We start from the raw sequence: 25,707 nt of genomic DNA on the forward strand, positions 1-25,707 counted from the left end.
GTCTCTTGGCCCGGCTATTTCATACTCGTATGTCGAGATCGGGAACGTCCCTCATTCTGGTCACATCCAACCCAACAAACATCCAGAAACCACAATGTCTGCCCTGCGGATTCTCGTCCCCGTGAAGCGGGTCATTGACTATGCTGTAAGAAGAACCCAGGCTTCCATTGTTCGCTGTGAGGAGTGAGGAGCATGTCAATTGACCAAGAATGGCGAAACAGGTCAAGCCGCGAGTCAACAAGGCCCAGACGGGCGTGGAGACGGCCGGCGTCAAGCACTCGATGAACCCGTTCGACGACCTCTCGGTCGAGGAGTCTGTGCGAATCCGCGAAAAGAAGCGCGCGCCCGGCGGCGTCGAGGACATCTGCGCCTTCTCGGCGGGCCCGCCCAAGGCGCAGGAGATTCTGCGAACGGCCATGGCCATGGGCGCGGACCGGGGCATCCACGTGGAGATCAAGGACGGCGATGAGCTGGAGCCGCTGACGGTGGCCAAGCTGCTGAAGAAGTCTGTGGAGGAGCAGAAGAGCAACCTGGTGATCCTGGGCAAGCAGAGCATCGACGACGACGCGGGGCAGACTGGGCAGATGCTGGCGGGCTTGCTCAACTGGCCGCAGGCGACGCAGGCGAGCAAGATTGAGTTTGGAGCAAACGACTCTGTGACGGTGACGAAGGAGATTGATGGTGGCGTGGAGACTGTGAGGGCGAAGTTGCCGATGGTGATTACGACGGATTTGCGGTTGAACACGCCGCGGTACGCTACGTTGCCTAATATTATGAAGGCAAAGAAGAAGAAGCTGGATAAGAAGACGCTTGAGGACTATGGATTGACGAATGACAAGAGGCTGAAGGTGTTGAAGGTTACAGGTACGTTGAGATACAGTTTCTATATGGCTGTGTTTTCCTCCCCCAAGTATTGATGTAATACGTTGGATGATATGAGGCTAATTGATGTGTGATGAACAGAGCCACCGCAGAGACAGGGAGGCGGCAAGGTTGAGGATGTCGATGGACTGATTGGCAAGCTGAAGGAGTTGGGCGCTCTGTAAAAGGGGGGAAATGCGTACATTGTAGATTTGGTATACCTCCACGGCTGGTTACGAACTCGACGTTGCATTTACGCCTATGGTAGACTATTATTACACATGAAATGATATATCAATCTGACGTCTCCTAATCTTGGAAAACTGAAGTCACTCAAGTCAAGTCTATTCTCTATCGAAATGCACTGCAATTGACTGCACACTGAATCAATGCTTCTGTGTTGTTCCAATCTGCCCCGCCATCATCAATCTATCCGTCTCTAGTATGTCATGCCGCAATTCAGATCCAATGGCTTCACAGCAGTTGTTCGCATATGCATGTATACAACCATCCATGTACCTCACGCCCTATCATCCAGACCATGCTACAACATCCCGCGCCCTTCTGCATCTCCAATCTCATCTCATCTCTTCTTCTCCCGCAAATCCCGCCCCCAATTTCAATGACTGCATTGTCATAATAGGGCACACGAGCCACAACGATATCGGCGCCCCAGAGCTCGCCCAAACAGGTCAAGCCGCACTTGTCAAGGTGGCACTAACACGCCAAACCCGGCCAATCCAGCCAACCATTGGCCAGCAATTAATCTCTTGCTCCAAATTCATCATTGCGCTGGAAAAAAAAAAAGTCGATGGCACTAAACTATTATCTGACCCCTCCGATGCACCCTTTTTTCCCTCTCCTCTTTTTTCTCTTCTCTCTTTTTTCTTTCTTCTTTTCACCATCTGTCAGAAGAGTCAACAGTCCAATCGCACCTTGTGCAAAACAACGCATCATCTCAATCCAATCTACCATCTAGAGTGCCTTGTGCCTCGTTTATATATCTTCGACCTGCCGTTTCTCAATCCGCCCTTATGAACGGGCGCCCGTCGGAATTCACTTCTCAGGTATGTGACTCTTTTTTCATCTCTTGTGTGCTGTGATATACACCTACGGCTCCCCACGTGCCCTTTTACATACAACTCCATTCTCCCCCACATTGGGCAGCTTTGGAAGAGCCCTCGTTTGCTTATTTCATAAACTTCTGCATCAATTGCTTTCAAAATGCTAATATCGTGTGTTTTACAGGACTATCTCTCTGGTTGGTGCTACCATGACTCACCCCCTCATGATGTAAACTAACAACAAGCTTCACAATAGACCACCTGTGGAGGGCCTTGTCAGCTTAAAATATCTGCCTCCCACCACCAGTCATTTACCAAAGAAAACCAAACACCGAACCTAATCCGAACTCGCCGCTGCCATGTTCTCCAAGCTGGCGGCTAATTTCGCCCAACGAGCGGCTGGCTCTGCCACGAGCGCCTCTCGCCGAGTGGCTTTCCAGACCCGATTCTCGTCTAGCCAGACACTTGCCAATGGCAGCAAGGGCAGGAACATGCCTTTCGCGCAGCCATTGGCAACTCAGCCTGCTGGATCTGTGCCCGCTACATTCACCATTCGAGTAAGATGCGCCATATCTGTTCTTTCACAACATATACATCGTCCATATAAACCATGTACTAACATGATTGTCTCAACAGGATGGCCCCCTCTTCCGCGGCAAAGCCTTCGGCGCCAATGCTAACATCTCTGGCGAAGCCGTCTTTACCACGTCTCTGGTTGGCTACCCCGAGTCCATGACGGACCCCTCCTACCGTGGCCAGATTCTCGTCTTCACCCAGCCCCTGATTGGCAACTATGGCGTTCCGTCCAACGAACGCGACGAGTACAACCTCCTCAAGTACTTTGAGTCTCCCCACATCCAGTGTGCCGGTGTTGTCGTCTCCGATGTCGCCCTCAACTACAGCCACTGGACTGCTGTCGAGAGTCTGAGCGAGTGGTGTGCCCGTGAGGGCGTCCCCGCTATCTCTGGTGTCGATACCCGAGCCATTGTCACCCACCTCCGAGAGCAGGGTTCTTCCCTCGCTAGGATCTCCATTGGCGATGAGTACGATGCTGATGAGGACGAGAGCTTCGTCGACCCCGGCCAGATCAACCTGGTCAAGCGCGTCAGTACCAAGGCTCCCTTCGTGGTTGAGTCCCCCGGTGCTGACCTCCACATCGCCCTCATCGACTGCGGTGTCAAGGAGAACATCCTCCGCAGCTTGGTCAGCCGAGGCGCCTCGCTCACCGTCTTCCCCTACAACTACCCGATCCACAAGGTCGCCCAGCACTTTGACGGAGTCTTCATCTCCAACGGCCCCGGTGACCCAATCCACTGCCAGGAGACCGTCTACAACCTCGCCCGCCTGATGGAGACCTCCAACGTCCCCATCATGGGCATCTGTCTCGGCCACCAGCTCCTAGCCATGGCCGTCGGCGCCAAGACCATCAAGATGAAGTACGGCAACCGAGCCCACAACATCCCCGCCCTCGACTTGACCACCGGCCAGTGCCACATCACCAGCCAGAACCACGGATACGCCGTCGACTCTAGCACCCTGCCCAACGACTTCAAGGAGTACTTTGTCAACCTCAACGACGGCAGCAACGAGGGAATGATGCACCGCACCCGCCCCATCTTCTCGACCCAGTTCCACCCCGAGGCCAAGGGCGGCCCCATGGACAGCTCGTACCTGTTTGAGAAGTACCTCGAGAACGTCCGCGCTGCCAAGAGCGCCCAGCAAGTCTACAAGGACAACCGACCTTCTCAGTACATCCTTGATGTCCTGAGCAAGGAGCGTGTTGGTGTCGAGCCTGTTCCTCTTGTCGGCCTTGCTTAGAGCAATGCTGAAGTTTGGGGCAGTCGATTTGGATCTCGAGGGGTTGTCATTTCGGGCGTTTTAAAGTAATGGGAAACTTCAGATTGTTTCATGGTTTTGGCTTTAATTCTATTTATAACTAAAAAGAATTACAATTACTTGATATCACTTACAAACAAATATCGCTTGTGACTGTTTCTTGAGGCCCATCCAGTAATAGATGAAGCGAGTGAGATCTCAAAAAATGCTTGGCTCGCTGTAGAGTTGGAATTGACACAAGTCCTCTGAGCAGAAAATGAATAAAGTAAACAGATGTCACCGAGACGTATAGACCATCTCAACATAAACAAGACTCATACATGTTTATACATAGGTATCCTACATTAATTCATACACGCATATAGATCCTCGAAAAGGGATCCAATGCAAAAGCCCCAAGGGGGCCAAATATCGCAAAAACATCATATCCATCCATCTTCCCTCGTAAAAAAACCTCCGTGTTGCCACCCTATTATTATAACCCTTTATATTAATCCCCTCCCCCTTTAAACGCCGTCAAGATTTGATAAATTCCATTATCCCCGTCTTTCCCACGTCATACAGCACGATAACCCGTAGCCTGAACGTTCTAGTCCCAGCTACTCGTAGGATACCCACCACCAGCGCGTCGGCTGGGGCCTGGACCGCTGGGAACATATCGGTCGCCTCGGGACCGGAAAGGCGGTGTTCCTCTGCGCTGCCGAGGACCGCTTCCACGTCCGGCACGGCGTTCAGCTTCACGATGAGGAGGTCGAATGCCTTCGAAGATCTCTCTGCCGCGATCTACGAAGTTGTCGCCGCCTTCGAAGGAGTAGCGGTTGGAGTTGAAACCAGGACTCGGGTCCTCATTGCTGTAGACTGATATGTTGTCCAGACGGCGCCGAGCGACACTCTCTGATACCGCCTGATATGGAATGTGAGGACGGGCCTTGGTCCTTTCAACAACATGGTCCAAAGAGCTGGCGGTAGATCGCGGACCTGCTCGCCTGCCTCGTGGCCCGGTAGGTGGCGGGCGCATCGTCTCGGAATCCCACTGTCGGCTGCGGTCACCCTCAACATCCCTTCCTCGGGAGCGATCCCCCTCTCCCTCATCCTCACGATACTGGTCGCGGCCACGTTGCGCCCGAGGACCAATGGGCATAGCATTGGAACTTCCAGGCCCAAACTGAGGCAGCGGGGGTCTAGCAGAAGCAGGCGGTTCTGGCTGTCCTCCTCTCGACGCAAATGTAGACTCCACCAACGAGGCTTGGACATCAGGTCCATCTGTATAAACCACCTGCCAACGAATCGACGACCGTCTACCGCCAGCCTCTTCCATCTCGATCCATTCGTCGACTTTTTCTGAGGGAATAAAGTCTACTGACAACGCCTTACGATTGCTCTCATTTGGCCAGACGGTGTCGTGCAGTGCTTTGCGAACTCGTTGGGCGGTGGCCACCGAGTCAAAGGCGACAAAGGCATGAGTACGGATTTGATCCAGGTAAAATCTGGCAATGGGGTCCTTTGCGGCGTCAGAATCATTCGTGGCAGCAAGGCTGACGAGATGGTTCTGCAGATCATCGGGGCGCAATGGGCGCATCAGATTGCTAATGTAGATTGAGGTAGTAGGGAAGTGCTGCGCCGGCTCCACGCTCCTCTCCGTCTCGACGGGCTGAACGTCTTCCATGGCAGAGGGCTCTTCTTCGTGCGCAGCACTCGTCATTTCAATATCCGCCTCGTTCGGTTTGTCTGCGACGGGAGCATCATCCTCGTGCGTGGTGTCATCGACGCGTGCACGTTTTTGTGCAATGTCTTCTTCGGTGGGAAGCGGGCTGTGCGAACGTCGCTTGCGCTTCTGAGCTTCCGGCGTCGGTTCGATAGAAGCCTCTGCGGTGGGAACCTGCGAGGGCTCTTGTGTGGATTCTTGTGTGGGTTCTTTGGGCGCGGGAGAAGCAGTTCGTTCAAGGGGCTCCTCTTTGCCAGCTGGCGGGTGACTGTCAACTACCGCCTCACCACCCTGGCCAGCATCGCCTTCTGGGGCTTCAGGGGGGTTCTCGACAATTGGCTCGGTTATCTCAGGCTTGGCTGGCTCAGGCTCAACTGGAGCTGGAGCTGGAGACGCAATGCGATCCTCGGTTGGCTGCGCAGGCTTGGCTTCCTGGCCGTCATCGGCCGTTTGCTCGACCGCTGGAGTAGGTTCCCTCGCAGGAGAGGGCTGTGCGGCTTCGACATTATCTTCTTCAACAGCTGCCGGTTCAATGGGCTCTTCTGGTGGGTTCTCGCCTCCCTCCTGCGCTGCCTCTTTGTCGGCAGCCTCCAGTCGCGCAACTAGCTCTGCTTTGAGGCCAGCATAGGGCAGACCGCGACTTTTGAGCTCTGCTTTGAGGTCGACGACTTTGAGTCCCGACCAGTCGACCATGGTGATGTATTTAGTAGATGCACTGCGGCACCTACTGTCGGCGGCTCGAAAAGGAGTAGAAGCGCGGCCGTTTCTTGTTTGGTTTCTTTTCAGATGCTTGGGCGAAAGGGGGCGATTGCGGCAGGCGGCGGAGCTGTTGGATGCGGTAATGCGCGATGACAAAGCTGACTAGGGCCAAATAGAAGATGTGGATAGAAATAAAAGTCTTATGCGACGAGATAAAATGCAGTTGTGAAGGCAGATGCGAGTTGGAAAAGCTGCTTTTTCTCGCCGTCGGTTGAGGGAGAAAAGCTGCCAGGCGCGTCGCGAAAAGCGTTGGACGGTCAAATGCTTGTGAAGCTCGATGCGCTGCCCCTGCAGGGCTCCAGTTCAGCTGCATTTTTTGGGTATTCCCACTCCGGTTTAGCGCGTGTCCATGCCACTTCCATTTCACTTCCATTTGTACTTTGTGTTTTGAGTCTACACAAGACGTCAAGGTTTTGTATTAGGCGCATAGCTGCATAACGGACTGTAGCACCTCGGTAGTCCATTTCATGCAGGCAGTTTTCAGTTTTTGTCTTAGCAGTATGTAGCTTGAAGCTCTGGCTGGTTGGACGCTGCATCCCCTCGTGACCACTCGCTGCGAGCGACACTGCCATGTCCGCATTTGTTTAGTTTGGCCTTTGGGCCTCGACACAGGCACTTGTACTGCGTCTACCTTTTGTTACCTGGTACCCAAAGTACAGACTACCTACATGTCATTTACGACGAGTTCAGTTGGTACTTGCTGCTGCTGCTTCTATTCTTGCAGGACCACTGACTTCATCAGAAACTGCAGCATCATGACTGGTCTCATGCAGTCCAGGTTAGGTGTTTGCTTGCCTGGCAATTGAGTTTGGCTCTTGGGCGGATCCCAATGACGTGAAGCAAGAAGATGACAAAAACCGCTGCGAAAAGTATACTCGTACTTGCATATAGGTACTTACTAAGGGAAAAGGAGAGCATGGATTCCCACCAGGATCCGATCCGCGTCAACCAAAATGCAAGCCTAGCAAGGTTCCCCGCTTCAACTCAATCAATACCGGTGCATCGCTGGCTAAAATTCATCGAGACCCGGCTCGAGGTGAGCCAAAGTGGGGTTTCTCAAAGTATTACTCCGGAGTAGGGGCAAAAGCTTGTCCCCGCTTTGTTTGACGTTTGAGTGTTTGCTCTGCTTTGCTTCTCTTGTGAGTGCTGGGGCAGCTCATGAAATAGAGGCATATGAGATAAGATACAGGTGGTGACGATGACAGCGATGCAGAGGGAAGAGGCTACAAAAGTAAAAATAAATAAAAATATGAAGAGTTCCAGATTCATTCCATTCGTTTCCTAATACTACAGCTAGTTCTTCAATGAACACGGCGGATGCTATAACATCGACCCGCAAGATTTACTACACAGCCAAGCTTCCGCTGGCAATTATATGGCGCCTGTATTGTTGCCGTTTACACGTCGAGGCCGTCGACGACGACTCCCTTGTTCCAAGTCCACTGCAGGAGCCTGGCCACCTCTTCCGCACACTTATCATCCACCAGGGCGCTGACAAGATACAAAGATGCATCTATGCCAGCGCTCTGGCCCCCCGCGGTGATCACTCGAAGACCACCGAGGCGCATCGCTGCACGTCTGACGATTGACTCACGACGTGTGTTGGACTCCTTGAAGGAGATGCTTCCCTTGCTGTTGTAGAACGACATTATTAGCAAACAAGTCCATTCGTAGATGCAGGATCACACTAGTGTAACGACTTACCGGCCGTGAGGTCGTCCAGCATCGGACGCGCGGCGTGTGTATGGGCTTTCATCTTCGCCAAGCTCAAAGCGAAGGTTGTTGACGACATATCGGGCATCTTCGATGACGTCGGTGCGCTCAGTCAAGAGTCGGGTAGCAGCATCGCTGCAGAGGTTCTCAAATTTGGTAAAGTAGTCGGAGTGAGTAGTGGCAGAGAGGCCACAGAGGATACCCTCGCGGGCAAGCAGGTGTGAACCGGTGCAGATGGACAGGAGGGTTCGTTCTCTGGCCGGATCCTTCTTCTGAAGGTCGGAAAAGGCGGTGATGAGGCCAAGAGGTTCAAGCTCCTTCTGGATGATCTCATCGGTGTTTCCGCCGAGGATGACGAGAACGTCAAACTCATCGAGGCGATCATGAGCCTCTCGGAAGGTGATCTGGGACTGCACAATGGGGCCCTGGGCGGAGAGAACCTGGGGCTCACTGCCGGCAAGAGTCACTTCAAATGCTTTGGTGGCTGTTTGAGATGCGGGGGAAGCTGGTTAGCATTTGGGCCCAACCTTGACAGGCTCACAGCAACATGTACGTACAATCATCGCCAAAGTCATGCTGGGCTTGGCAGAAAGTAGCCAATGGCCCTGCAAAGTCAAGCATATCGAACTTGGGATGCAGAGCAAAGAGGACATCGATGGGTTCTTGGTCAGCAATAGCTGAAGTCTTATTCGCAGCCATCTTGAAATGCGGGGGATTTTATGTGTTGGGGGGGAAACAAGAAGAGTGTGAGTGATTCAGGTGGAATTGACGGCTTGGAAGTGTAAGCCGACAACGTATGATGCGAAGTGATGGATGAAGAGGAGGTAGACGTCTTTGACGCTTTCAATTGGGATGTTTTGAGGGTATAATCAAGTTGGATGAGGAGGAAAAAGAAGGAAGAAAGAGTAAAAAACCAAAGTTCGAGGAGCAGAAGAAATAGGGCCGTAGCTCCAAGAGAGGGGGAGGCGAGGAGGGGCTCAAGGGAGGAGATCACGCGATACGATTCAATTGGTCGAAGCAGCTTGTGCCTCAGAGCTTAAGGGCTTCACCAGGGCATTGTGTACATATGCTGACTTGGCTGAGTGTGGCATGGATATGGCGAGTGTATGCGACGTTCCAGTCCGTTACGTAGGACCTTTGCTGAGCCCATCAGTCAGTCCACTTGCCCACCAACCTGATGATCGGGTGGGTGCCCGGGGCTTGCAGCACTAGCGGCCAACGGCTCAAGTGGTCTCTGTTACCCCGCAATGGCTGGAGCCCGCTGGATCCCTTGAGTACCGAGAACCTCAACTGTACCGTAGGCCGCATCCGGGTCTAGCGCATCTCCGTTTCCTGCTGCAAATCCGCAGCTTGCAGCTCTCCGCCCTCTCAAAGCTTGTTCTCCATCCGGCTAAACCTCACCAACTCCAGCGCGCAACACCATCTCCAAAAACGCGAGGTCCCTGATTTCGAGCCATATCGAAGCTTGTAGCGCATCTGCTGCTTCTGTAACTGCTCTCGAGAGACCTGCCGGAAGCATCTACGATCCTCGCGGTGGCCACGGTGGCCTCAGCTGTGGCCCGATGCAAATCCTGCCGTGATGGCTTCTACAATGTAAGTTGATCGTTGATCGTCCATCAACGGGTCCTGGTTTGTGCGGGGTGACTGGTTCTGCCCCTCGGATTGATTGAGACTGACCCCACCGTTGGTAGATCCCTCAAGGAGCTGTCCAAAGCCATCAAGGACTTCATCGTTGAACCAACCGTGCCCCTTCCCGACGATCTCACCGAAACAATCGCTGGCTACCTGCGGAGGCGCGAGAAGTATGACGAGGCTGCGTCTGATCGGCTGCAGGAGGAGCTGCTGCTCATCTTTGATAAGAATGTTCGGGGCAACACTGCCGCGGCTGGCGCCTGGTTGAGCATCTTGCGCCGGCTATTTACCGTGCTGCGGACTCCCGAGCGAATACTGGTGTGGTTGGACGCCTGCAAGGGCATTCTCGACAAGACGGGATTCGACAAGAACGTTGTCGCCGAGGCCATGGAGATACTCAACGAGATTGTCACCATTTCTGACGACTACCACGATGGCATCGGCAAGGACTCGGCGACGAACCCCCTCATCGATCGATTATTTGAGATATGGATGGACGAGTTTCACCCTGCCCGCTTTGAGGGCTACCAGCCGTCAGAGCACAGCGAAAAGATGATAAGCGATGCGCTGGGGCAATTTGGGAAGAAGCGACCAAAGGTATGTATAGCCATACGCTCACTGCCGTCTTTCCATCTCTTCTGGACTCTTTTTGTTCTTTTCAAGATCGCTAGAACTAATAAGAATCCAGGAATTCTTCTCTTCGTTGGACGGCTACCTTGTCAAGAAAAAGTTTAGAAAAGCCAGTCTGAATTTCTTCTGTTCATTTATCCAATCACAGCCGCCTCATCTACATCAAGTGGCTCAAACTCCATTATTTACCGATCTCTTAACATGCCTTCAGCAAGATACGTCAACTACGGTCATTTCGGCTGCGCTGACCGCACTCATCATGCTACTGCCTCACATGCCTAGCTCTCTCGTGCCACACTTGCCTACTCTCTTTAACATCTATACCAGGCTACTATTCTGGGAAAAGGAGAGAGCGGGAACCATGGAGTCGCCCTTTCACGATTCCGAACAGGCAAGCCGGTGGGAGGTCTTTGCATACGACCCGGAGACGGAAGACACCAACATATCACACCTATCCAACTACTACACGATTCTATACGGTCTCTATCCTATTAATTTCATGGACTACATTCGCAAGCCCCAAAGATATATGCGCCATGCCAACGTGTCTGGTGCGGACGAAATCGAGGTACAGCCGACGGAGATTCGACATCAGTCAGAACAATTCAGGAGATGCCATGTACTTCACCCCAACTTTTACACACTCACCATCGAAACGGAAAAGACGGATTTTGGGCGGTGGATCAAGAGCGAAGCCGCCGAAGTCGTGGCCGAATGCATGGCGCTGTGTGTTGCACCAGAATCCCAAATGTTTGGCGACCACGAACTGTTACATCTGCCCGACTCTTCGGGCCAGGTTCTCAACGACGAGTTGAGCCAAGTCAGGTCAGACCCTGGATTGCTGAGCAGCTCAGTGACCAAGGTGAATTCGTGGAGGAACACTCATATGTCGGCAACAGAGTCCGTCACCAGCGACCGCACACCATCGACATTGATGCGGCGAGGCTCTCAATCTAGTCACCATTCGGCGAGAGATTCTGGGGAAGCTGCACGAAACAAGGAAATGTTTGGCGTGGACAGCCCTTCTGGCACTCAATTGCTCCAGTCGGCCTCCCATACCCAGCTTCAAGATCTTATTAGGTCAAACAAGGTAATCAAGAGCAGTCTTCACCAATCTTTGGCAAACGACAGCGTACCATCTCTTGCTCTAAGCCACCAGGAGTCTGTAGTGGATAGGCCCTCGACGATGATGACTCTGCCACCGCAGACTCATACGCCTGTATCCGCCGGAGAAAGTAGCAATGCGCAGATTGCCCACCTGCAAAGACAACTCATCTTGTTGCAAAATGACCTCAGCTTTGAGAGATATCTTAAGCAGCAACACATGGCCCATATCGGCGAGCTCAGGCGAAGGCAAATGGCGGAGGCCGCCACCGAGGCGGAAATGCAGAATCTTATCATGATGAACCGAAACCTCAAGAGCCGCTACGAAGAGGCCAAGATGGCTGAGATGCAAGTCCGCAAGGAGTCAGAAAAAAGCAGGGCTATGGCGAAGAAATGGGAAGCAGACCTTGCAAACAAGCTGAAAAATCTGCGTGAAGAGTCGAAGAAGATGCAGGCGGAGATTGAGTCGGTTCGGAAAGAACTCGAGGAGAGCCTGCGGGAGTGTGAGAAGCTACGCAAGCTTGTATGCGACGCCGAAGTGAAGGAGCTGAACGCAAAGCAAAACATGCAGTCGATTGAGATACACGGCGCAGAGATTGACCGGCTCAAGGCAGAAGTCGAACGACTATCGCTTTCGGAAAGGGACTATCAGGCGAGGGAGGTTGAACGAATGGCAGCGACCAACGCAGCTGAGGATGCGCAGAATCAACTAGAAACGCTCAAGCTGCAGTTGACGGCTTCGGACGCGGAGGTGCAGCGAACGAAGAAACTTTTCCAATCCCAGGTGGCAACGCTTCAGACACAGCTTTCAGAAGCTCGCGAGGAACGAAACAGGCCCGCGGTGACGGTGAACATTGCAGTTGAGAGCGCTCTGGCGGCGAGCCGGGCCAAGCAGGCCGAGATGCAGAAGCAGTATAGCCTGCTGACGCGCAAATACACGATGCTGCAGTCGTCTCTTCTCGACATGCAATTAGAAGCATCAACTACTACGGAAAAGTCTAGCATTGCGGAAGGAGAGGAGGATCACATGTCGTCATCTACGGGGCCAATGCCGATGAAATCAAGGCCCCTTCAACTTCTCTCAACGACGGAAGCAGCTGAAGGAGCAGGGTACAATATCACGGCGTCTCCCGCATCAAACCCGGGGACTCCTACATCATCTGTGCTGCAGCCACTGCAACCGACTAGCTCTGCAGGTACAGGCGGGACGGATGGACAGTCGTCGTCGGCTAATTTGTCGATGAGCCCAGAAAGGAGTTATTTTGGCAGTAAGTTTGATATATTGATCGCGTAACTCATGTACGCATGCATATTTGATGATTGACAGCGCTAACAACACACGCACACAGGTGGACTCCAGAGCATGATTCGTAGGGATAGCAAAGACAAGGCCAAGGACGAGTCTGGGAAGCCCAAGAAGGAGAAGAAAACGTTGGGCCTAAGGGGTATACGGGGATTTGTTGGCAGTAGTTGAGGTAATTGGCATTTGAGTATACGACTATGGCACTAGATGTTGATCTTTTTCTCTGGTTGAAGTAAGGGATGGTTGTATGCATATCTGCAGGGGCGATTACCCATTCGCGATTATACGATAGAAACCGGCACAGATTATATAGGAGTAGTGGCATGGAGTGTACATGTATTTGGGAGCTGATGTTATCAGTATGGGTTAGAGGCACTGCGTTCCCTGCGCAAGTAATTAACTCTTAACCTAACATGGCCCTAAGGACCTTGATCTGCTCTAGAATACTTGATCGGCTGGTGCCGCCCCTGGCCGATTTCGCTTCAACACTTGACTCATACTTGAATATCTCCTTGATATCATCCGGGAATCGGCTATCGATAGCCTTTAGTTGCTCGAGCGTAAGCTCGTTCATCGGGATGCCCAGCTCCTCGCTCTTTGCTACACATCGTCCAGCGATATGATGTGTCTCGCGGAAGGGCACGCCGAGTTTTGTAAGTCGCTCAGCTACATCTGTAGCAAGCATAAAGGGGTCCAACGCAGCCAGCATGCGCTCTGGCCGAATGGTGAGTGTGGAAAGGATACCGTTTGCAATCTGTATACTATCGGAGATAGTTTTGACGTGATCCAGCATGGGTTCCCAACTCTCCTGTAGGTCTTTGTTGTATGTGCTCGGCAATCCTTTTTGGGTCATCATAAACCCGCTCATGTGGCCAAAAGCTCGGCCGGCCTTGCCTCGTAATAACTCGAGACCGTCTGGGTTGTGCTAGCATGATTTTGTTAGCAAAGAAACCATAATAGTATGTGGATTTCTTCAAACCTTTTGTGGCATCAGCGATGAGCCTGTCGAGTAGGCGTCGGCAATATAGATGAAGCCAAATTCTTGGGTACTGTAGATGATGAGATCCTCGGCCCACCGCGAAATATGTTGCATGAATAGACTGCCCCATTGAAGGAATTCAGTCACGAAGTCTCGATCAGAAACAGCATTCATGGAGTTCCAGAGGATACCGTCGAAACCAAGCTCTTCAGCCATCATCTCGCGGTCAATGTTAAAGACATTGCCAGCAAGAGCACCACAACCAAGAGGGCTCTTGTTCACCCTCTTCAGAGTCTCTCGGAGTCGCTCAACATCATTCATAAAGGCGAAGCCAAATGACATCAACCATTGGGAGAACCTGATGGGCTGGGCACGTTGTAGGTGTGTATACCCAGGCATAAGGTAGTCGCTAGAATAAGAGTGTCAGAAGGGATACGCTCGCTTGGTTAAAGGAGTGTTGTTATTAAGCTGACGTACATTTCAGACTCAGCACGGCTGGTAATGACCTGGACCAAGGCAACAAGCTGGCTGTCAATCTCACGAATCCGTTCTCGCAACCACATACGCATATCGCAGACCACCTGCTCGTTTCGGCTGCGACCTGTATGTAATTTGCCGGCAATATTCTTGCCAATGATTTCGCCAAGTCGACGCTCGTTGGCGGTATGAATCTAGATGTTGGATCTATTGTGTTAGCTATAATCATGAATTGGTCAAGTAGTTAACCTAGAAGGGGTGAAACATAGTAGTATCTTACTCACATCCTCATCATTAGACTTGATAACAAAGTGACCTCCCTCCCACTCTTTCAGGACCTCATGTAAACCCCGCTCGATTTCAACAAAATCGTCGTTGGAAATGATGCCAGACTTTGCATTGGCACGGGCAAAGGCGATGCTTCCGAGAATATCTTCCTTGAAGAGGCGCGAATCGTAGGAAATGCTAGCATTGTATTGATGCATGAGGGGATCGATGCCGCCTGTGATTGACCCGCGAGGTTAGCATACATACATGGAACTCGGGAGCTTTTCAATTGCCCCGCCAATGGCATGACGAACCAGTGAATCGTCCACCCCAGAGCATGCCCTCGCTGGGCGCATTGCCAGGAGCTGCCATGATGATCACGTTTATTGAATATCGTAGGTATGCCGGTTGAAGTTGCTACGCGCTTCCAAGCTTCCAAGATATCGATATACAGTCAATTGGCGTGGAGGGGTGCAATAGTCATACGGGAAAACTTTGGAGGGGCCGAAGCTATGGAGGGGCCGAGACCGGCCAGCAGTATTAGGTAAGTCAAAGCATCTAACCCTTGCTGCTCACGTGACGTGTCAAAGAGAAAATAGACCGAAAATGAATATGAGAATAAGAGCACACTATATTAGATGAGTTTACAGTGATGAGCGTGTGCGGATCGTTTGCTTTTGTGTGTTGGTTATTTGTCGATTCCCTCTTTTCTTTGCAAACCGCTTTGGGTTCCTATCTGATATACATGTATATGTTATCATTAGCAGTACCTTTGAACTAAGATAACAAGGCCTGATGCTACTGGAAAATTGGCCTAGAGGAACAAAGCTCAGCTCATTTGATCAGGGCCGCCCAGATTGATCAAGTTCATCCCGTTCCGATCAAGGTCTCCTGGCAAGTGGCCTGCAAAGAAACCGAGACTGGAGAAATGATTAGCACACAAAAACACTCCACGCGTACAAGCTACAGGGTATGCTAAGGTGCTCGCTCTGCAAGTTTATTGTCTGTAATGCTCCAGCCATAGCTGCAACTCATTGGCAACGGCCGTAACTCGGCCCACCGAAGCAGTGGAAACCCATTGAGGATGGAGCAAGCCGGTTTGCTGGTCGCGGTGGAGCGGCCCACGGAAGAGGGAAGAAGACGAAGACCACACAAGAGAAGAAAATGCCTCTCTGCAGTTGGCCTAGTACTGGATTCAGCTCATGCCATACTCTGCCAAGACGCAATGGCGAAAACGACGTCATTGTCCATGCCATAGCAATCATGTCATGACCCATCGTCGATGCTGTAGATCGTCGATGGAACGAGGCCGCCAGGGATCAATACGATACCAACAGCGTGACACCTAAATTCACCCACCACGTCATCTCTCTCGATCCCCTGCAAAAAAGAGAGAAAATAGCACCGCCCAAACAAAAAACGCCACAGCGGCTGCCCGGCATCCCCCCGGTTCACTCGTGGGCGCTAACACTCACTGACAGATGCCTGTACGACAATGTCTCTCGCCCGTCTCAGATGCAAGATGCCGTCTTGTGTGTACGAGTATCCCAAACACAGCGAACACCAAGCATAATAGTTTATTCTCTAGGCACAGCACAACTCACATTTTCGCTGTCATCACAAGGCCACTCAGCTCAACTAGCAGAGAAAAATAACCCGAAAGACCAACCACCGCAGGCCTCAGTACTCCATACAAATCCCCCCTCGTGACCTCGTGTTCACCAAAAGGGCAGTCAAGCATCGTATCCCATTTAGCCGCCAGCACCAAACAAGCTGCATGGCCACCTAAAATCGCTGGCATCTATACTATTTGACTATGTACTACTATCAAGTAAACACAAACCACTCTCGACAAAGGCTGTAAACGTTGGAATTCTCATGTTTGTACATACTGTCTTCGCTACATTACCATCCTTCCGGCTCTTCGGAATCCCGCGCTGTGGCTCCCGCTAACGCACAAAGAAAAAGTTGAAAGGCTCGGGGGCCACAGGCTTTTGTTAGCCGTACCTGCATGGAGACACTAACTATTCGAGTTAGTCTCCATCCTGTTGTCACTGCTTGTGCTTGTGATTCTCCCAAGTTTGCAAGCGATTAGAAACCTCTTGTTGTTGGCGATGATGACGTATCCTGGATTGGAAAGAGAAGGTGTTGATGTAATAATAATTATAAAAATAATTATAAAAAAGGAGCCAGAGAGAGAGAAAGAAAGAAGAAGAGAAAAAAGAAAAAAGAAATCTGTGACGCTTGAACCCCTGTGGCTTGATTTAGAGCAACTAGAGACGATCGACGTACGTAGGCTTTTGAGAAAAATCGAGCAATGGAGCAATGGAGCACCACACAAAGACGGAGACAAGCTGACGAAAGAAGAAAAGTTGAAAAAGAAACAAGAGGCGGTGGTGTGGCAACGTTGTGTGGTGCCAGCTGGAGTGGGTGCATTTGTGCATCGGTGCCTTGCTTTTTTCGGCATCCACGCCAGAATCTCGTATCCCAACTCCAGTCAACTCCGCTCTCCCGCCGGCTGACGTTGTTCTCTGGCTTTCCTTTTCAAGGCTGGCTTCTCCTTTTTTTCTTTTCTTTTTTCTTTCCCGCTCTTTTTCTTTCTTCTTATACCATCTCATCCTTCGTTGTTTCTTGGTCTCTCCATCCCCTCGTGGCTGCTGACCTCGTCCCTTCGCTTTTGACCTGTGATATAGCACCGAGTAACATCGTCAAGCTATATTCTTGCAAGGACATTCGCTTGTTTCTGCCTCGGCTTCCATCTCGTTCGCTTTTTTGGAACCGACGACACCTGATATCGCCACCTCAAAACTCCGGGTTTCCGTCTCGTTTTAATCCGGATCTCCCGCCGTATATAGAGGAATCAGGAAGCATATAATATCGACTTTAGATATTTTACTGGATTTGAGGAAAAGAAAAATGCCTTCTTCATCCACTCTTCTCACTCTGGCTACGGCCATTTCGGCCGTCAACGCCGCTTACCAGGGCTTCAACTACGGCTCGACCTTTACCAACGGTGCGCCCAAGGCCCAGACTGACTTCGAGGCCGAGTTCAAGACCGCTGCTGGTCTCGATGGCACTGATGGCGCCTTCACCAGTGCTCGTCTGTATACCATGATCCAGGGTGGCACTCCCAACTCGCCCATTTCTGCTATTCCCGCTGCTATCAACACAAAGACCAGCCTGCTCTTTGGCCTGTGGGCGTCTGGCGGCGATGCTGCCTTTGCCAACGAGATTGCTGCTCTCAAGGCCACCATTAGCCAGTACTGCGGCAAGCTCGACGGCCTTGTTGCTGGTATCTCCATTGGTAGCGAGGATCTGTACCGAATCACTCCTACTGGTGTTGCCTCCAACGCCGGCCCTGGAGCTCAGCCTGGAACTCTGGTTAACTACATCAACCAGGTCCGCGACACCATCAAGGGCTCTTGCTTGTCTGATGTCCCCATCGGCCACGTCGATACCTGGAACGCCTGGGTGCTGGACTCGAACAAGCCCGTCGTCGATGCCGTCGACTGGCTCGGCATGGACACTTACCCTTACTATGAGAACACCAATGCCAACAGCATTTCCAACGCCAAGTCCCTGTACGAGGCCGCTCTGCAGAAGATCCAGAACGCCGGCCCCGGCAAGGAGGTCTGGGTCACCGAGACCGGCTGGCCCGTCAACGGCGTGAGCTCCGGCGCTGCCATTGCCTCTACGGCCAACGCTCGTAGCTACTGGGAGCAGGTTGGCTGCCCCAACTTTGGCAAGACCAACGTCTGGTGGTACACTCTCCAGGATGCCGCTCCCGACGCTCCCAACCCTAGCTTTGGCCTCATCGGCAGCACGCTCACCGAGACACCTCTGTTCGATCTTTCTTGCAAGAACGTCGATACCAACCCAGGCAACCCGGCTTCGTCTTCTGCCGCCTCCAGCAAGCCCGCTACTTCTTCCGCTGCTGCTTCGTCCACCAAGGTTACTACTCCCGCTACCACTCCCACCTCCGAGTCCAGCTCCAGCTCCAGCTCCAGCTCCACCACCCCTGTCTCTTCAACTACTAACTCAGAGCCTCAGTCTTCTACCAGCTCCGACTCTCAGTCTACTAGCTCCGACTCTCAGACCACCACCACCGACTCTGGCTCTCAGTCGACGACTACTGCTGTTCCCCCACCGCAGTCTACCAGCTCGGAAGAGCAGCAGACCACGACCTCGGAGGCTCAGACTACTGGTTCCTCGGGCTCTCAGAGCTCTGCTTCTGAGCAGCAGCCCACTGGCGGTGCTCCGGTCACTTCCGCTCCTGCTACCACTTTGACTACTTCTGTCCCCTTCCCCAGTTCTAACGTCACTGTGACCACTGGTACTGGTGGCTCTCCTACTGGTCCTGGATCAAGCGCTACTGCTTCCTCGACTAACGTTCCTGGAAGCAACGGCAACAAGCTGAGCTCTTTCGGAGCTGCCGCTGCCGCTATTGCTGTCGCCGCTTTTGCTCTGTAAAAAGACAGAAGCAAAAAAGTTTGACTTTATCGGTGTAAAATATGGACTCTTTTGATGCATTAAGAGCAAAAGAGTGCCGATGAAATTGGTCTTGAGGAGGTACATATATTGTGGAAGAAATGATGTCTTTAATGAGTTTTGATGCCTTTTGGGTACATCTACCTAGAGAGTCCTCGGTAGAATGGTTGTTTGGTTTCTTTTATTGCCTTGCATGTCTTGTTTGGATGATATCCTATAGACTGCTTAATGAAGGGCATTGGATTTTTGGACAAAGGGGGTTAACGGATCACAAGGATGAATGAACACGCTCCTTTTATGATGGATGATATAAACATTAGGACTGAAATATATGACGATATTATTTATATAATTGAATATTTGCACATAAGGGACTACCACGACTATGAGAGTAGAACACAGGTATCAAGGAGGCCCATACGTCGAGCGGTCATCGCCAATCACATCCCAAAACTCCTCCACAAACTCCCTCTGCCCTACCATCGCCGGCCTCACAGCGAGATACCTCCGATTATCAACGCGAGGATTCCACCCTCCGGGATGCCCATCGACCATGACACCGCCAGCCTCGACGAGGACGCACCAGGCGGCGGCGACGTCCCAGGCCCAGGAGCCGCACTCCCAGAAGGCGTCCTGCTGGCCGGCGGCGACGCGGCAGATTGCGATGGCGGCGGAGCCGGAGCAGCGCAGGGAGTTTACGAAGCGGCCGCCTTCGGAGGTGGTGCGGAGGAGGGCGGTGAAGACTTTGAGGTTGAGGGCGAAGTTGGGGCCTTGGCGGTCTGAGCCGAATTCGATGGCGATGCAGGCGGGGGAGAGGCCTAAGAGGGGAGACTTGGGGGAGAGCTGCTTTGTATTTTCAAAGCTTGAGATGCCATTGTTGTTGGCAGTGGTGGTGTTGATGATGTTGCTGGCTTGTGTGGTGTGATATGCGCCGTGGCCTTTGATGGCGGACCAGAGCTCGTCATGAAAGGGATTGTATACGACGCCTACAGTGGGAACTTTGTCAACAACGAGGGCGATGGAGACGGCGACGTCGGGGAAGCCGTGGACGAAGTTGGATGTGCCGTCGATGGGGTCGACGATGAAGGTTGGGACGTCGGTGATGGTCTGGCCGGGATGGTACGTCTCTTCGCCGATGAAGGCGAAGGAAGGGTAGTGGGAGGCGAGGTTTGTGCGGATGAGGGATTCGACTGCTTTGTCTGTTTGGGTGACGATGTCGGCGGCTGTGAAAAACAGATGATTGTATGGGTTAGTGATGTTTTACAAAAGGGGAAGATGGATGGTGAGAGGACGGACTGTTTTTCTTGGAGGAGGTTGTGAGGGGCGTTGGGTTGGCGGAGAGGATGATGGTGCCGGCTTTTTTGGCAATGGCTATGAGGCGGTTGCGGAGAGTTTGAAGGTCTTGTAATGTCAGGTTACTATTTGAGCTTGTAGTGGACTCCATTTTGGATCGATTGGCCTTGAATCCTGCGTTTGAAGAAGAGAACAGGGACGAGGAGAGGGAGTAAAGGAGCGTGTTTTGAGCATCATATACACATTTCGAGTGGACTCCATTTTGGCCATCTTGAGTGTTGCTCACATATAGATTGGTATAGTCTCCAGAATAATGAACATTTTGTTTTTACACAAAAGTTGTCTTTTGGATGAATCTTACATTAACATTCAGCCGTGTAAGTGAGGCCATCAAGGTTCGTCGGCAGCAGATAAGCCCCGTCATCGGCTAGAGATAAGGCGCCATTCTTGCCCGAAACGGCAGTGGGAATCGTTCGACCTCGCTAGCAAGTTGCAATGCCTAAATCAAGCACGTTTTTGAGTCGCGTTTCCCCCAGAGAAGCTTCCCCTCACCGTCTCACCGGGGGCCCCTCCTTCCTCAGAACGTGCGGAATGGCTTCAGGCAAGTGCTGACCAGGCTAATTGCCCAATTGCCCCCTCCCCAAAATGCCCGGCCCCACGTGATTGTGTACTTACACAGGTAGCAATACCTGTATACAGCTACAATCTCTCCCTCTGCTAAGCCGGAGATGGACTTCAGTATGTAATCCAAACCTCGCTTTATCCCCTTCCTACATACCTATTCCAGTCACCGAGATTCCTCCCGCTTCAGATGCATCGTGAGGCCGGATCGGAGCCGGATCCGCTATTATGCAGACCCTAGAGCCAAGGAGCTCCGGAGCGCAGCAGCAACCCTATCGGGGCCGAGTCCGGAGCGGCTGCCTCACCTGCCGGTCGAGAAAAGTCAAATGTGACGAGCTCCGGCCGGTTTGTCACAATTGCACGAGGCTTAAGCGGCGGTGCGTATATAAGCCGAGGAAGAATCAGCAGGCCAGCGGTGCGGCACCTCAGACCCCGGAGCAGCTCACACCGGATGGATCTTCCGATATCACTGCTACTACTCCGGTGTTGGGACAGACGGTAGAGGTGGAACTGGCCTCGCAACAGTATCCAAGTCCGTTGTCTGAAGGAAAGGAAATTGGATTTTTACAGGGCATCCCGCTTGATGGCGAGTTCAGCATTGCGGATGGCGCCGCAACGAATCCGTTTCAATCGCCTGATAGCTCCATTGTTGATATTACCACCCGTCTGGAGAAGGCGCTGCGGCAAGATGCCATATCTGGCACTACAGACGACGCTGAATTTGAGCCCGCTTCGCCAACAACATTGATATCTCGTGATATAGAACTCACAACCACCATCGATGTGTTGGCTATTCGCGAGGTACCTTTGCAGCCGTCAGTGTCATTCTTCGTTGAGAGCGTCGACTGCCCCGCAATCGCTCCCTTTGACGCCGTCAATTGGCGGCGCATGAAGGCTCAAGTTGCCGAAGTTGGCATGAGCAATGATGCCGTGGCCGAGGCGATTGTAGCTCTTGCTACGCTTTACAAGGGGCAGATATATGGCCTGCCGTTGTCCAAGGCTATGTACCTCTATCAGTCTGCCAGGTCGAGATACGAAGAGCTCTTGGCCGATAGTAACCAAGATTTCGACGTCGTTTTGATCACAGCGTTTCTGTTGTCTTTATTCGACATTGTACAGTATTACGAAACGGTTCCTCTTCTTAGAGAGCCAAGTGAGATGTTTTTCACGAAGCTAAGGGCGTGGACGCAAGACCAACTCCCATCAAGCCCGCTTGCCATCAGAATTGTGGCTTGGCTGAGGTTACTTCATACAACAACAGTTCGCGGTGGAGGTACGGGACTTGTATCGGAAGATGTTTATGAACTTTTCTCCAGTTGCGGCGAGAGCATGCCCAACATTGCTGCGCCATTGAACGACCCTCCAGATACTTCGACACATATATATGAGATGCTCACCACTCCGATATTTGACTTTTACTTCCGGCTTCAGATGATTTCTGGTGAAATTGCGCAAATGACCCATTACCACCGCTCACGCACCACCGGCGTGGACCAAAAAGATGTAGTCGAACAAATGGCATACGTCAGTGCTCGACTGCACACTCTCTGGGATAATCGCTGTGCCACTCAGCGCCAAACCCCCGAGGACCTGCGTGCCCACCTTGCGCCAAAGGTTGCTGACCCTATCATTGCACTGGTCGGAATGGCTAATGCGACGTACCATGCCGAGTTTATCGAAATCGGTCGCGTCTTAGGAGATCCCATTTCCAAATCTTCAGAGTCCAGACAAGCGATGCACCATCTACGAGAAATCGTTGACGGAGATTGGAATGCTCAGGAGGGAGGCGTTTTGAAGACGGGCTATCTCCGTCCATTGTTCTTATACGCCATTGAATGCATGGACAAAGAGGAGAATCAGTGGGCTGTGGAGCGGCTGGAGAGGATCAAGAATCCCATCTGCCGGAGCGACTTTTTCGCTGCGTTTGGTAGAGAGCTGTCAGAGGCACAGCTGAGAAAGGAGAGGAGGGTTACGTCCAAGTTTTTCTGTATGTGGTATTTTGGGGTGCCACCTCCGTTTCTGTGAGGACGTGGCATGGAGTGATGGGTTTTTTACAAATTTGAAATTTCAGGGTGTAAATATCGGTTTGCGGGGCTAATGGGAAATATCGGAATGCGAAATCTATGTGTTTAGCTGGCCAATGGGCACTTAACATAAGTGGGAGGCGTTGGTGGACAGAGGAATAGTAGCTATTTTCAATACTTATCATTCATTGTGTACCTAGGTATGTGCACTGATACACGCAACTATCTAATTGATACAGAGATCGGAAAATAGTTTCTGTTTAGAGGAAGTTCAAGGATCATCATTGATTTATTCACTACCTATTCACCGTTTTATATATGTCCCATCATGCTCTGCCATCATTCAATCCTTATTTTTCTGTCGAACCAACTTAAATCTTCTTCTCGTCATCGCCGTAAATAGCCTCGGTCAAATCAACCGGCGTCTTGGAAAAGTGTCGAGGCGAAACTTTTCTCTCAAACAGAATATCCAACTCAGCCGTCGTCCGATCTTTGGGCTCAGGAACGCAGAAGTAAGTGAAAATAATAGAAATAAGACAACCACCAGCCCAAAACAAACCCGTCTTAGCACCCCAATTCCAAGCGGTAGGGTTGAGCTGGTAGGGAGTGAGAACACCGGCGATGATGGTAGTAACAGCGTATGTCCAGCGAGCGAGAACGACAGACTTGCTGCGGAGGAGGGAAGAAGGGATCTCGGAGCAGAGCGTGTTGGTCAGGGGTCCGATGGAGCAGTTGTAGAGGAACGAAGAGACGATGAGGAGGGAGCCGATTGTCCAGGCGAAGGCGGGCGTGGGGGAACGGGATTGCGGGACGCCGAGGGCACCGACGAGGATCATGATGATGAACATGAGGACGAGGCTCCAGAAGTAGATTGTGCGGCGGCCGAAGAGGGGGAGCAGAACCCACTGTTGTTTTCACACGTCTGGGTTAGTAGAGTTACGGTATGGGTATCATGATAGGGGGGTAGTTCTTACGGAAAAGAAGCCGCCGACAATGGCGACTGCAAAGCCTGCGATTGTCATGTTAAAGGCTTGCGTGGTGGGCAGACCGGCCTGTTGATAGAAATACGTCGAGTATCCACGAAGAGGGTTACCATTAAGCGTCTGAATACAATAAATGCCGATAACAATGAGTGTTCGCCGAAGATTTGTTCCCTGGAAGCAGGCGAGGTACGTCGTCTCGGCGTTGATTGAGCGCTCGTGCTCTGTGGTGACGACCATGAGGGCAATGTTCTTGTCAATGTCAAAGTTGACGTTCTTGTCGGACGTGAGACGCTTGACGACGGCTCTGGCGTCTTGGAGGCGGCCTTTGCGGACGAGCCACCAGGGGGATTCGGGGGCGAGGAAGATGGCGGGGATGAGGATGACGGGCCAGACCCATCTAGATGGGGGAGAATGTTAGTAATTTGTTTGGATGATGATGATGATGATGGAGATGGAGATGGGGTAAGGGTTTGATTTACTGGACTGCGAATGGGATTCTGTAGGCCCAGTGGGTTGTCATGGGGAGGACGCCGCGGAGGATTCCGGTGGCGATGAGTTGACCAAAGGCCTTTTGAGATGTTAGCTTGGAATATTTTGACATGTTTCTTGGGATGATTAGTGGTCATACCCAGCAGAAGTTGACATAGTTGGTGAGATAGGCACGTAGGCAAAGAGGCGATATTTCAAGAGCATAGACAACAGGGATTGTTTGAAACAGTCCAAGAGGGATACCTAGTGGCCATATAAGTGAGCAATTGACTCAATCCAACAAACAGGAATAATACGCTGCTTACCGAACAAGACTTGTCCAACCTCGAGCACAGCCAAACTGGGAGCAAAAAAAGTAATAAAAATGAGCCCAATAACACCCATCATGCCCGCAAGCATCGTCTTGCGAAACCCAAACTTCTCGCTCACATAACCCGCCAACAAGAGCCCCAGCAACTGGCCCGCCGACGACCCATTGCTCAGGCCCGTCTGCCACGGGGCCGAGATCTGGTACGAGCCCGGCTTGACCTCCTGGCCAAAGGCCCTTTGGAAGGTTGGCTGGGCGAAGAGCGTGCCGATGAGCTTGGTGTCGTAACCCTCCATGACGACGGCGGTGGACATGACGATGCTCCAGAAGACGCCGGTTGGGTAGAGGGAGAGGGCCTGGAAGAAGGTCAGGTCGTGTTCTTGGGTGTTGGCGTCTTGGGCGTCTGAGATGTCGTAGGCTTGGGGTTTGAGGGTTTCCACGGGGGGTTCTTCTTGAGATGGGCGGCCCATTGTGATGGAGAGGAGGAGGAAGAGTATGACAAGTTGCTAATGGAGTATTGCTAAGACTGAGTCTTCCTGGTTATCTCTCCTATATCTTTGCAATTGAGCAGATAGAGACAAAGGTTCAGGAAGAGTTGGAGTCCTTGTGATGCTGTGCTGTCATTGTTACAATTGGCATTCAGCGCCTCTTATAAGAATTCGTCTAATACCTCTCAACTCCCAATGTACACAAACAATGTAGTACAAATCACTGTAGTGCCAAAACACCAAAACAAGCGTTCAATGACACGAAGTAAGAAAGAAAACCTGGGGAAATAGAGTCTAGACCGGCGACCCTAGCAATGCTAATCCCGGCCTCTAATCCATGCCAATTGAATAGTCTGTGCTTCAGCAAGCCAGTCACAGCGGCAGATCTGACGGCGTGTTAAATCTCGTCAGTACTTTAAACCATGGAAATCCATATAATTCTGGAGAATAGAGAAACGATGCTCGGTATAATTGCCGAAGAGGCGAGTTGAGGCAGTTGTTGGAAGGGTGTCTTGCTTATCTGCAGGCGAGGCGCTTATCTGGTGCCGAGCGGCCAAAGAGGATACGACTAAGAAGCACGCTTGGGGGGGGGGGGGGGGGGGTTTTTTTTAAGAGTGAGTTTTGGGGGGGGGGTTTTTTTTATTTTTTTTTTTTTGTGGGGTTTTTTTTGTTGGTTTTAGATAA

General features: G+C 51.8%; 11 protein-coding genes across 11 annotated transcripts; 6 read left to right on the forward strand and 5 right to left on the reverse strand.

Moving 5' to 3' along the window:
* Positions 1-35: 35 nt before the first annotated feature.
* Positions 36-1,184, forward strand: V8C40DRAFT_256016 (electron transfer flavoprotein subunit beta/FixA family protein). Its single transcript, XM_083218184.1, has 3 exons — positions 36-145; positions 222-864; positions 964-1,184. The coding sequence occupies exons 1-3, from the start codon at positions 95-97 to the stop codon at positions 1,044-1,046; spliced, it is 777 nt and encodes a 258-aa protein (XP_083068697.1). The 5' UTR covers positions 36-94; the 3' UTR covers positions 1,047-1,184.
* A 23-nt stretch (positions 1,185-1,207) lies between these two features.
* V8C40DRAFT_113744 (uncharacterized protein) lies at positions 1,208-2,172 on the forward strand. Its single transcript, XM_083210833.1, has 2 exons — positions 1,208-1,928; positions 2,110-2,172. The coding sequence occupies exon 1, from the start codon at positions 1,306-1,308 to the stop codon at positions 1,897-1,899; it is 594 nt and encodes a 197-aa protein (XP_083068698.1). The 5' UTR covers positions 1,208-1,305; the 3' UTR covers positions 1,900-1,928; positions 2,110-2,172.
* V8C40DRAFT_113717 (carbamoyl-phosphate synthase (glutamine-hydrolyzing) CPA1) lies at positions 1,906-3,810 on the forward strand. The gene is made up of 4 exons (XM_083210832.1): positions 1,906-1,928; positions 2,110-2,122; positions 2,182-2,482; positions 2,562-3,810. The coding sequence occupies exons 3-4, from the start codon at positions 2,285-2,287 to the stop codon at positions 3,741-3,743; spliced, it is 1,380 nt and encodes a 459-aa protein (XP_083068699.1). The 5' UTR covers positions 1,906-1,928; positions 2,110-2,122; positions 2,182-2,284; the 3' UTR covers positions 3,744-3,810.
* A 266-nt stretch (positions 3,811-4,076) lies between these two features.
* V8C40DRAFT_256019 (uncharacterized protein) lies at positions 4,077-6,453 on the reverse strand. Its single transcript, XM_083218185.1, has one exon. It carries the CDS (start codon positions 6,157-6,159, stop codon positions 4,351-4,353), a length of 1,809 nt encoding a protein of 602 aa, XP_083068700.1. The 5' UTR covers positions 6,160-6,453; the 3' UTR covers positions 4,077-4,350.
* Positions 6,454-7,475: 1,022 nt separating this feature from the next.
* On the reverse strand, positions 7,476-8,817 carry V8C40DRAFT_256021 (class I glutamine amidotransferase-like protein). The gene is made up of 3 exons (XM_083218186.1): positions 8,496-8,817; positions 7,930-8,422; positions 7,476-7,857 (listed from the first exon to the last, which is right to left on the reverse strand). The coding sequence occupies exons 1-3, from the start codon at positions 8,635-8,637 to the stop codon at positions 7,623-7,625; spliced, it is 870 nt and encodes a 289-aa protein (XP_083068701.1). The 5' UTR covers positions 8,638-8,817; the 3' UTR covers positions 7,476-7,622.
* Positions 8,818-9,300: 483 nt separating this feature from the next.
* V8C40DRAFT_256029 (Hamartin protein-domain-containing protein) lies at positions 9,301-13,046 on the forward strand. The gene is made up of 4 exons (XM_083218187.1): positions 9,301-9,531; positions 9,630-10,167; positions 10,259-12,572; positions 12,654-13,046. The coding sequence occupies exons 1-4, from the start codon at positions 9,518-9,520 to the stop codon at positions 12,776-12,778; spliced, it is 2,991 nt and encodes a 996-aa protein (XP_083068702.1). The 5' UTR covers positions 9,301-9,517; the 3' UTR covers positions 12,779-13,046.
* V8C40DRAFT_113822 (putative argininosuccinate lyase) lies at positions 12,805-15,031 on the reverse strand. The gene is made up of 5 exons (XM_083210834.1): positions 14,645-15,031; positions 14,348-14,565; positions 14,064-14,257; positions 13,587-13,995; positions 12,805-13,532 (listed from the first exon to the last, which is right to left on the reverse strand). The coding sequence occupies exons 1-5, from the start codon at positions 14,700-14,702 to the stop codon at positions 13,011-13,013; spliced, it is 1,401 nt and encodes a 466-aa protein (XP_083068703.1). The 5' UTR covers positions 14,703-15,031; the 3' UTR covers positions 12,805-13,010.
* A 1,825-nt stretch (positions 15,032-16,856) lies between these two features.
* On the forward strand, positions 16,857-19,170 carry V8C40DRAFT_256035 (glycoside hydrolase superfamily). Its single transcript, XM_083218188.1, has 2 exons — positions 16,857-18,281; positions 18,381-19,170. Exons 1-2 carry the CDS (start codon positions 17,247-17,249, stop codon positions 18,798-18,800), a joined length of 1,455 nt encoding a protein of 484 aa, XP_083068704.1. The 5' UTR covers positions 16,857-17,246; the 3' UTR covers positions 18,801-19,170.
* Positions 19,171-19,223: 53 nt separating this feature from the next.
* V8C40DRAFT_270100 (inositol monophosphatase family protein) lies at positions 19,224-20,262 on the reverse strand (the record flags this gene model as incomplete). Its single annotated transcript, XM_083220156.1, has 2 exons — positions 19,224-20,041; positions 20,115-20,262. 2 exons carry the CDS (start codon positions 20,260-20,262, stop codon positions 19,224-19,226), a joined length of 966 nt encoding a protein of 321 aa, XP_083068705.1.
* A 338-nt stretch (positions 20,263-20,600) lies between these two features.
* V8C40DRAFT_256037 (transcription factor domain-containing protein) lies at positions 20,601-23,066 on the forward strand. The gene has a single exon (XM_083218189.1). It carries the CDS (start codon positions 20,961-20,963, stop codon positions 22,755-22,757), a length of 1,797 nt encoding a protein of 598 aa, XP_083068706.1. The 5' UTR covers positions 20,601-20,960; the 3' UTR covers positions 22,758-23,066.
* V8C40DRAFT_113894 (general substrate transporter) lies at positions 22,943-25,217 on the reverse strand. The gene is made up of 5 exons (XM_083210835.1): positions 24,534-25,217; positions 24,368-24,471; positions 24,219-24,307; positions 23,731-24,136; positions 22,943-23,661 (listed from the first exon to the last, which is right to left on the reverse strand). Exons 1-5 carry the CDS (start codon positions 25,003-25,005, stop codon positions 23,128-23,130), a joined length of 1,605 nt encoding a protein of 534 aa, XP_083068707.1. The 5' UTR covers positions 25,006-25,217; the 3' UTR covers positions 22,943-23,127.
* Between the last annotated feature and the right edge of the window lie 490 nt (positions 25,218-25,707).

This window comes from Trichoderma camerunense (genome assembly GCF_050948025.1).
Source record: "Trichoderma camerunense strain CBS 138272 chromosome Unknown V8C40scaffold_21, whole genome shotgun sequence".
Classification (NCBI taxonomy): domain Eukaryota; kingdom Fungi; phylum Ascomycota; class Sordariomycetes; order Hypocreales; family Hypocreaceae; genus Trichoderma; species Trichoderma camerunense.

Bases quoted from the DNA above. Each gene is read 5' to 3' on its own strand.
- V8C40DRAFT_113822 (XM_083210834.1), bottom strand. From the start codon at position 14,702: ATGGCAGCTCCTGGCAATGCGCCCAGCGAGGGCATGCTCTGGGGTGGA. The intron at 14,258-14,347 runs GTGAGTAAGATA...TCCAACATCTAG, and splicing joins TCAAGTCTAATGATGAGGAT to ATTCATACCGCCAACGAGCG. The intron at 13,533-13,586 runs GTTTGAAGAAAT...AAATCATGCTAG, and splicing joins CATCGCTGATGCCACAAAAG to CACAACCCAGACGGTCTCGA.
- V8C40DRAFT_256029 (XM_083218187.1), top strand. The intron at 10,168-10,258 runs GTATGTATAGCC...ATAAGAATCCAG, and splicing joins TTGGGAAGAAGCGACCAAAG to GAATTCTTCTCTTCGTTGGA. The intron at 12,573-12,653 runs GTAAGTTTGATA...ACACGCACACAG, and splicing joins AGAAAGGAGTTATTTTGGCA to GTGGACTCCAGAGCATGATT.
- V8C40DRAFT_256019 (XM_083218185.1), bottom strand. From the start codon at position 6,159: ATGGTCGACTGGTCGGGACTCAAAGTCGTCGACCTCAAAGCAGAGCTC.
- V8C40DRAFT_256035 (XM_083218188.1), top strand. From the start codon at position 17,247: ATGCCTTCTTCATCCACTCTTCTCACTCTGGCTACGGCCATTTCGGCC. The intron at 18,282-18,380 runs GTTACTACTCCC...TCAGAGCCTCAG, and splicing joins CTGCTGCTTCGTCCACCAAG to TCTTCTACCAGCTCCGACTC.
- V8C40DRAFT_256021 (XM_083218186.1), bottom strand. From the start codon at position 8,637: ATGGCTGCGAATAAGACTTCAGCTATTGCTGACCAAGAACCCATCGAT. The intron at 8,423-8,495 runs GTACGTACATGT...CATCTCAAACAG, and splicing joins GCATGACTTTGGCGATGATT to CCACCAAAGCATTTGAAGTG. The intron at 7,858-7,929 runs GTAAGTCGTTAC...GTTCTACAACAG, and splicing joins GCTGGACGACCTCACGGCCG to CAAGGGAAGCATCTCCTTCA.
- V8C40DRAFT_113894 (XM_083210835.1), bottom strand. From the start codon at position 25,005: ATGGGCCGCCCATCTCAAGAAGAACCCCCCGTGGAAACCCTCAAACCC. The intron at 24,472-24,533 runs GTAAGCAGCGTA...TATGGCCACTAG, and splicing joins GGTTGGACAAGTCTTGTTCG to GTATCCCTCTTGGACTGTTT. The intron at 24,308-24,367 runs GTATGACCACTA...ACATCTCAAAAG, and splicing joins ACTATGTCAACTTCTGCTGG to GCCTTTGGTCAACTCATCGC.
- V8C40DRAFT_113717 (XM_083210832.1), top strand. From the start codon at position 2,285: ATGTTCTCCAAGCTGGCGGCTAATTTCGCCCAACGAGCGGCTGGCTCT. The intron at 2,483-2,561 runs GTAAGATGCGCC...TTGTCTCAACAG, and splicing joins CCGCTACATTCACCATTCGA to GATGGCCCCCTCTTCCGCGG.
- V8C40DRAFT_256037 (XM_083218189.1), top strand. From the start codon at position 20,961: ATGCAGACCCTAGAGCCAAGGAGCTCCGGAGCGCAGCAGCAACCCTAT.
- V8C40DRAFT_256016 (XM_083218184.1), top strand. From the start codon at position 95: ATGTCTGCCCTGCGGATTCTCGTCCCCGTGAAGCGGGTCATTGACTAT. The intron at 146-221 runs GTAAGAAGAACC...ATGGCGAAACAG, and splicing joins AGCGGGTCATTGACTATGCT to GTCAAGCCGCGAGTCAACAA. The intron at 865-963 runs GTACGTTGAGAT...TGTGATGAACAG, and splicing joins GAAGGTGTTGAAGGTTACAG to AGCCACCGCAGAGACAGGGA.
- V8C40DRAFT_113744 (XM_083210833.1), top strand. From the start codon at position 1,306: ATGTCATGCCGCAATTCAGATCCAATGGCTTCACAGCAGTTGTTCGCA.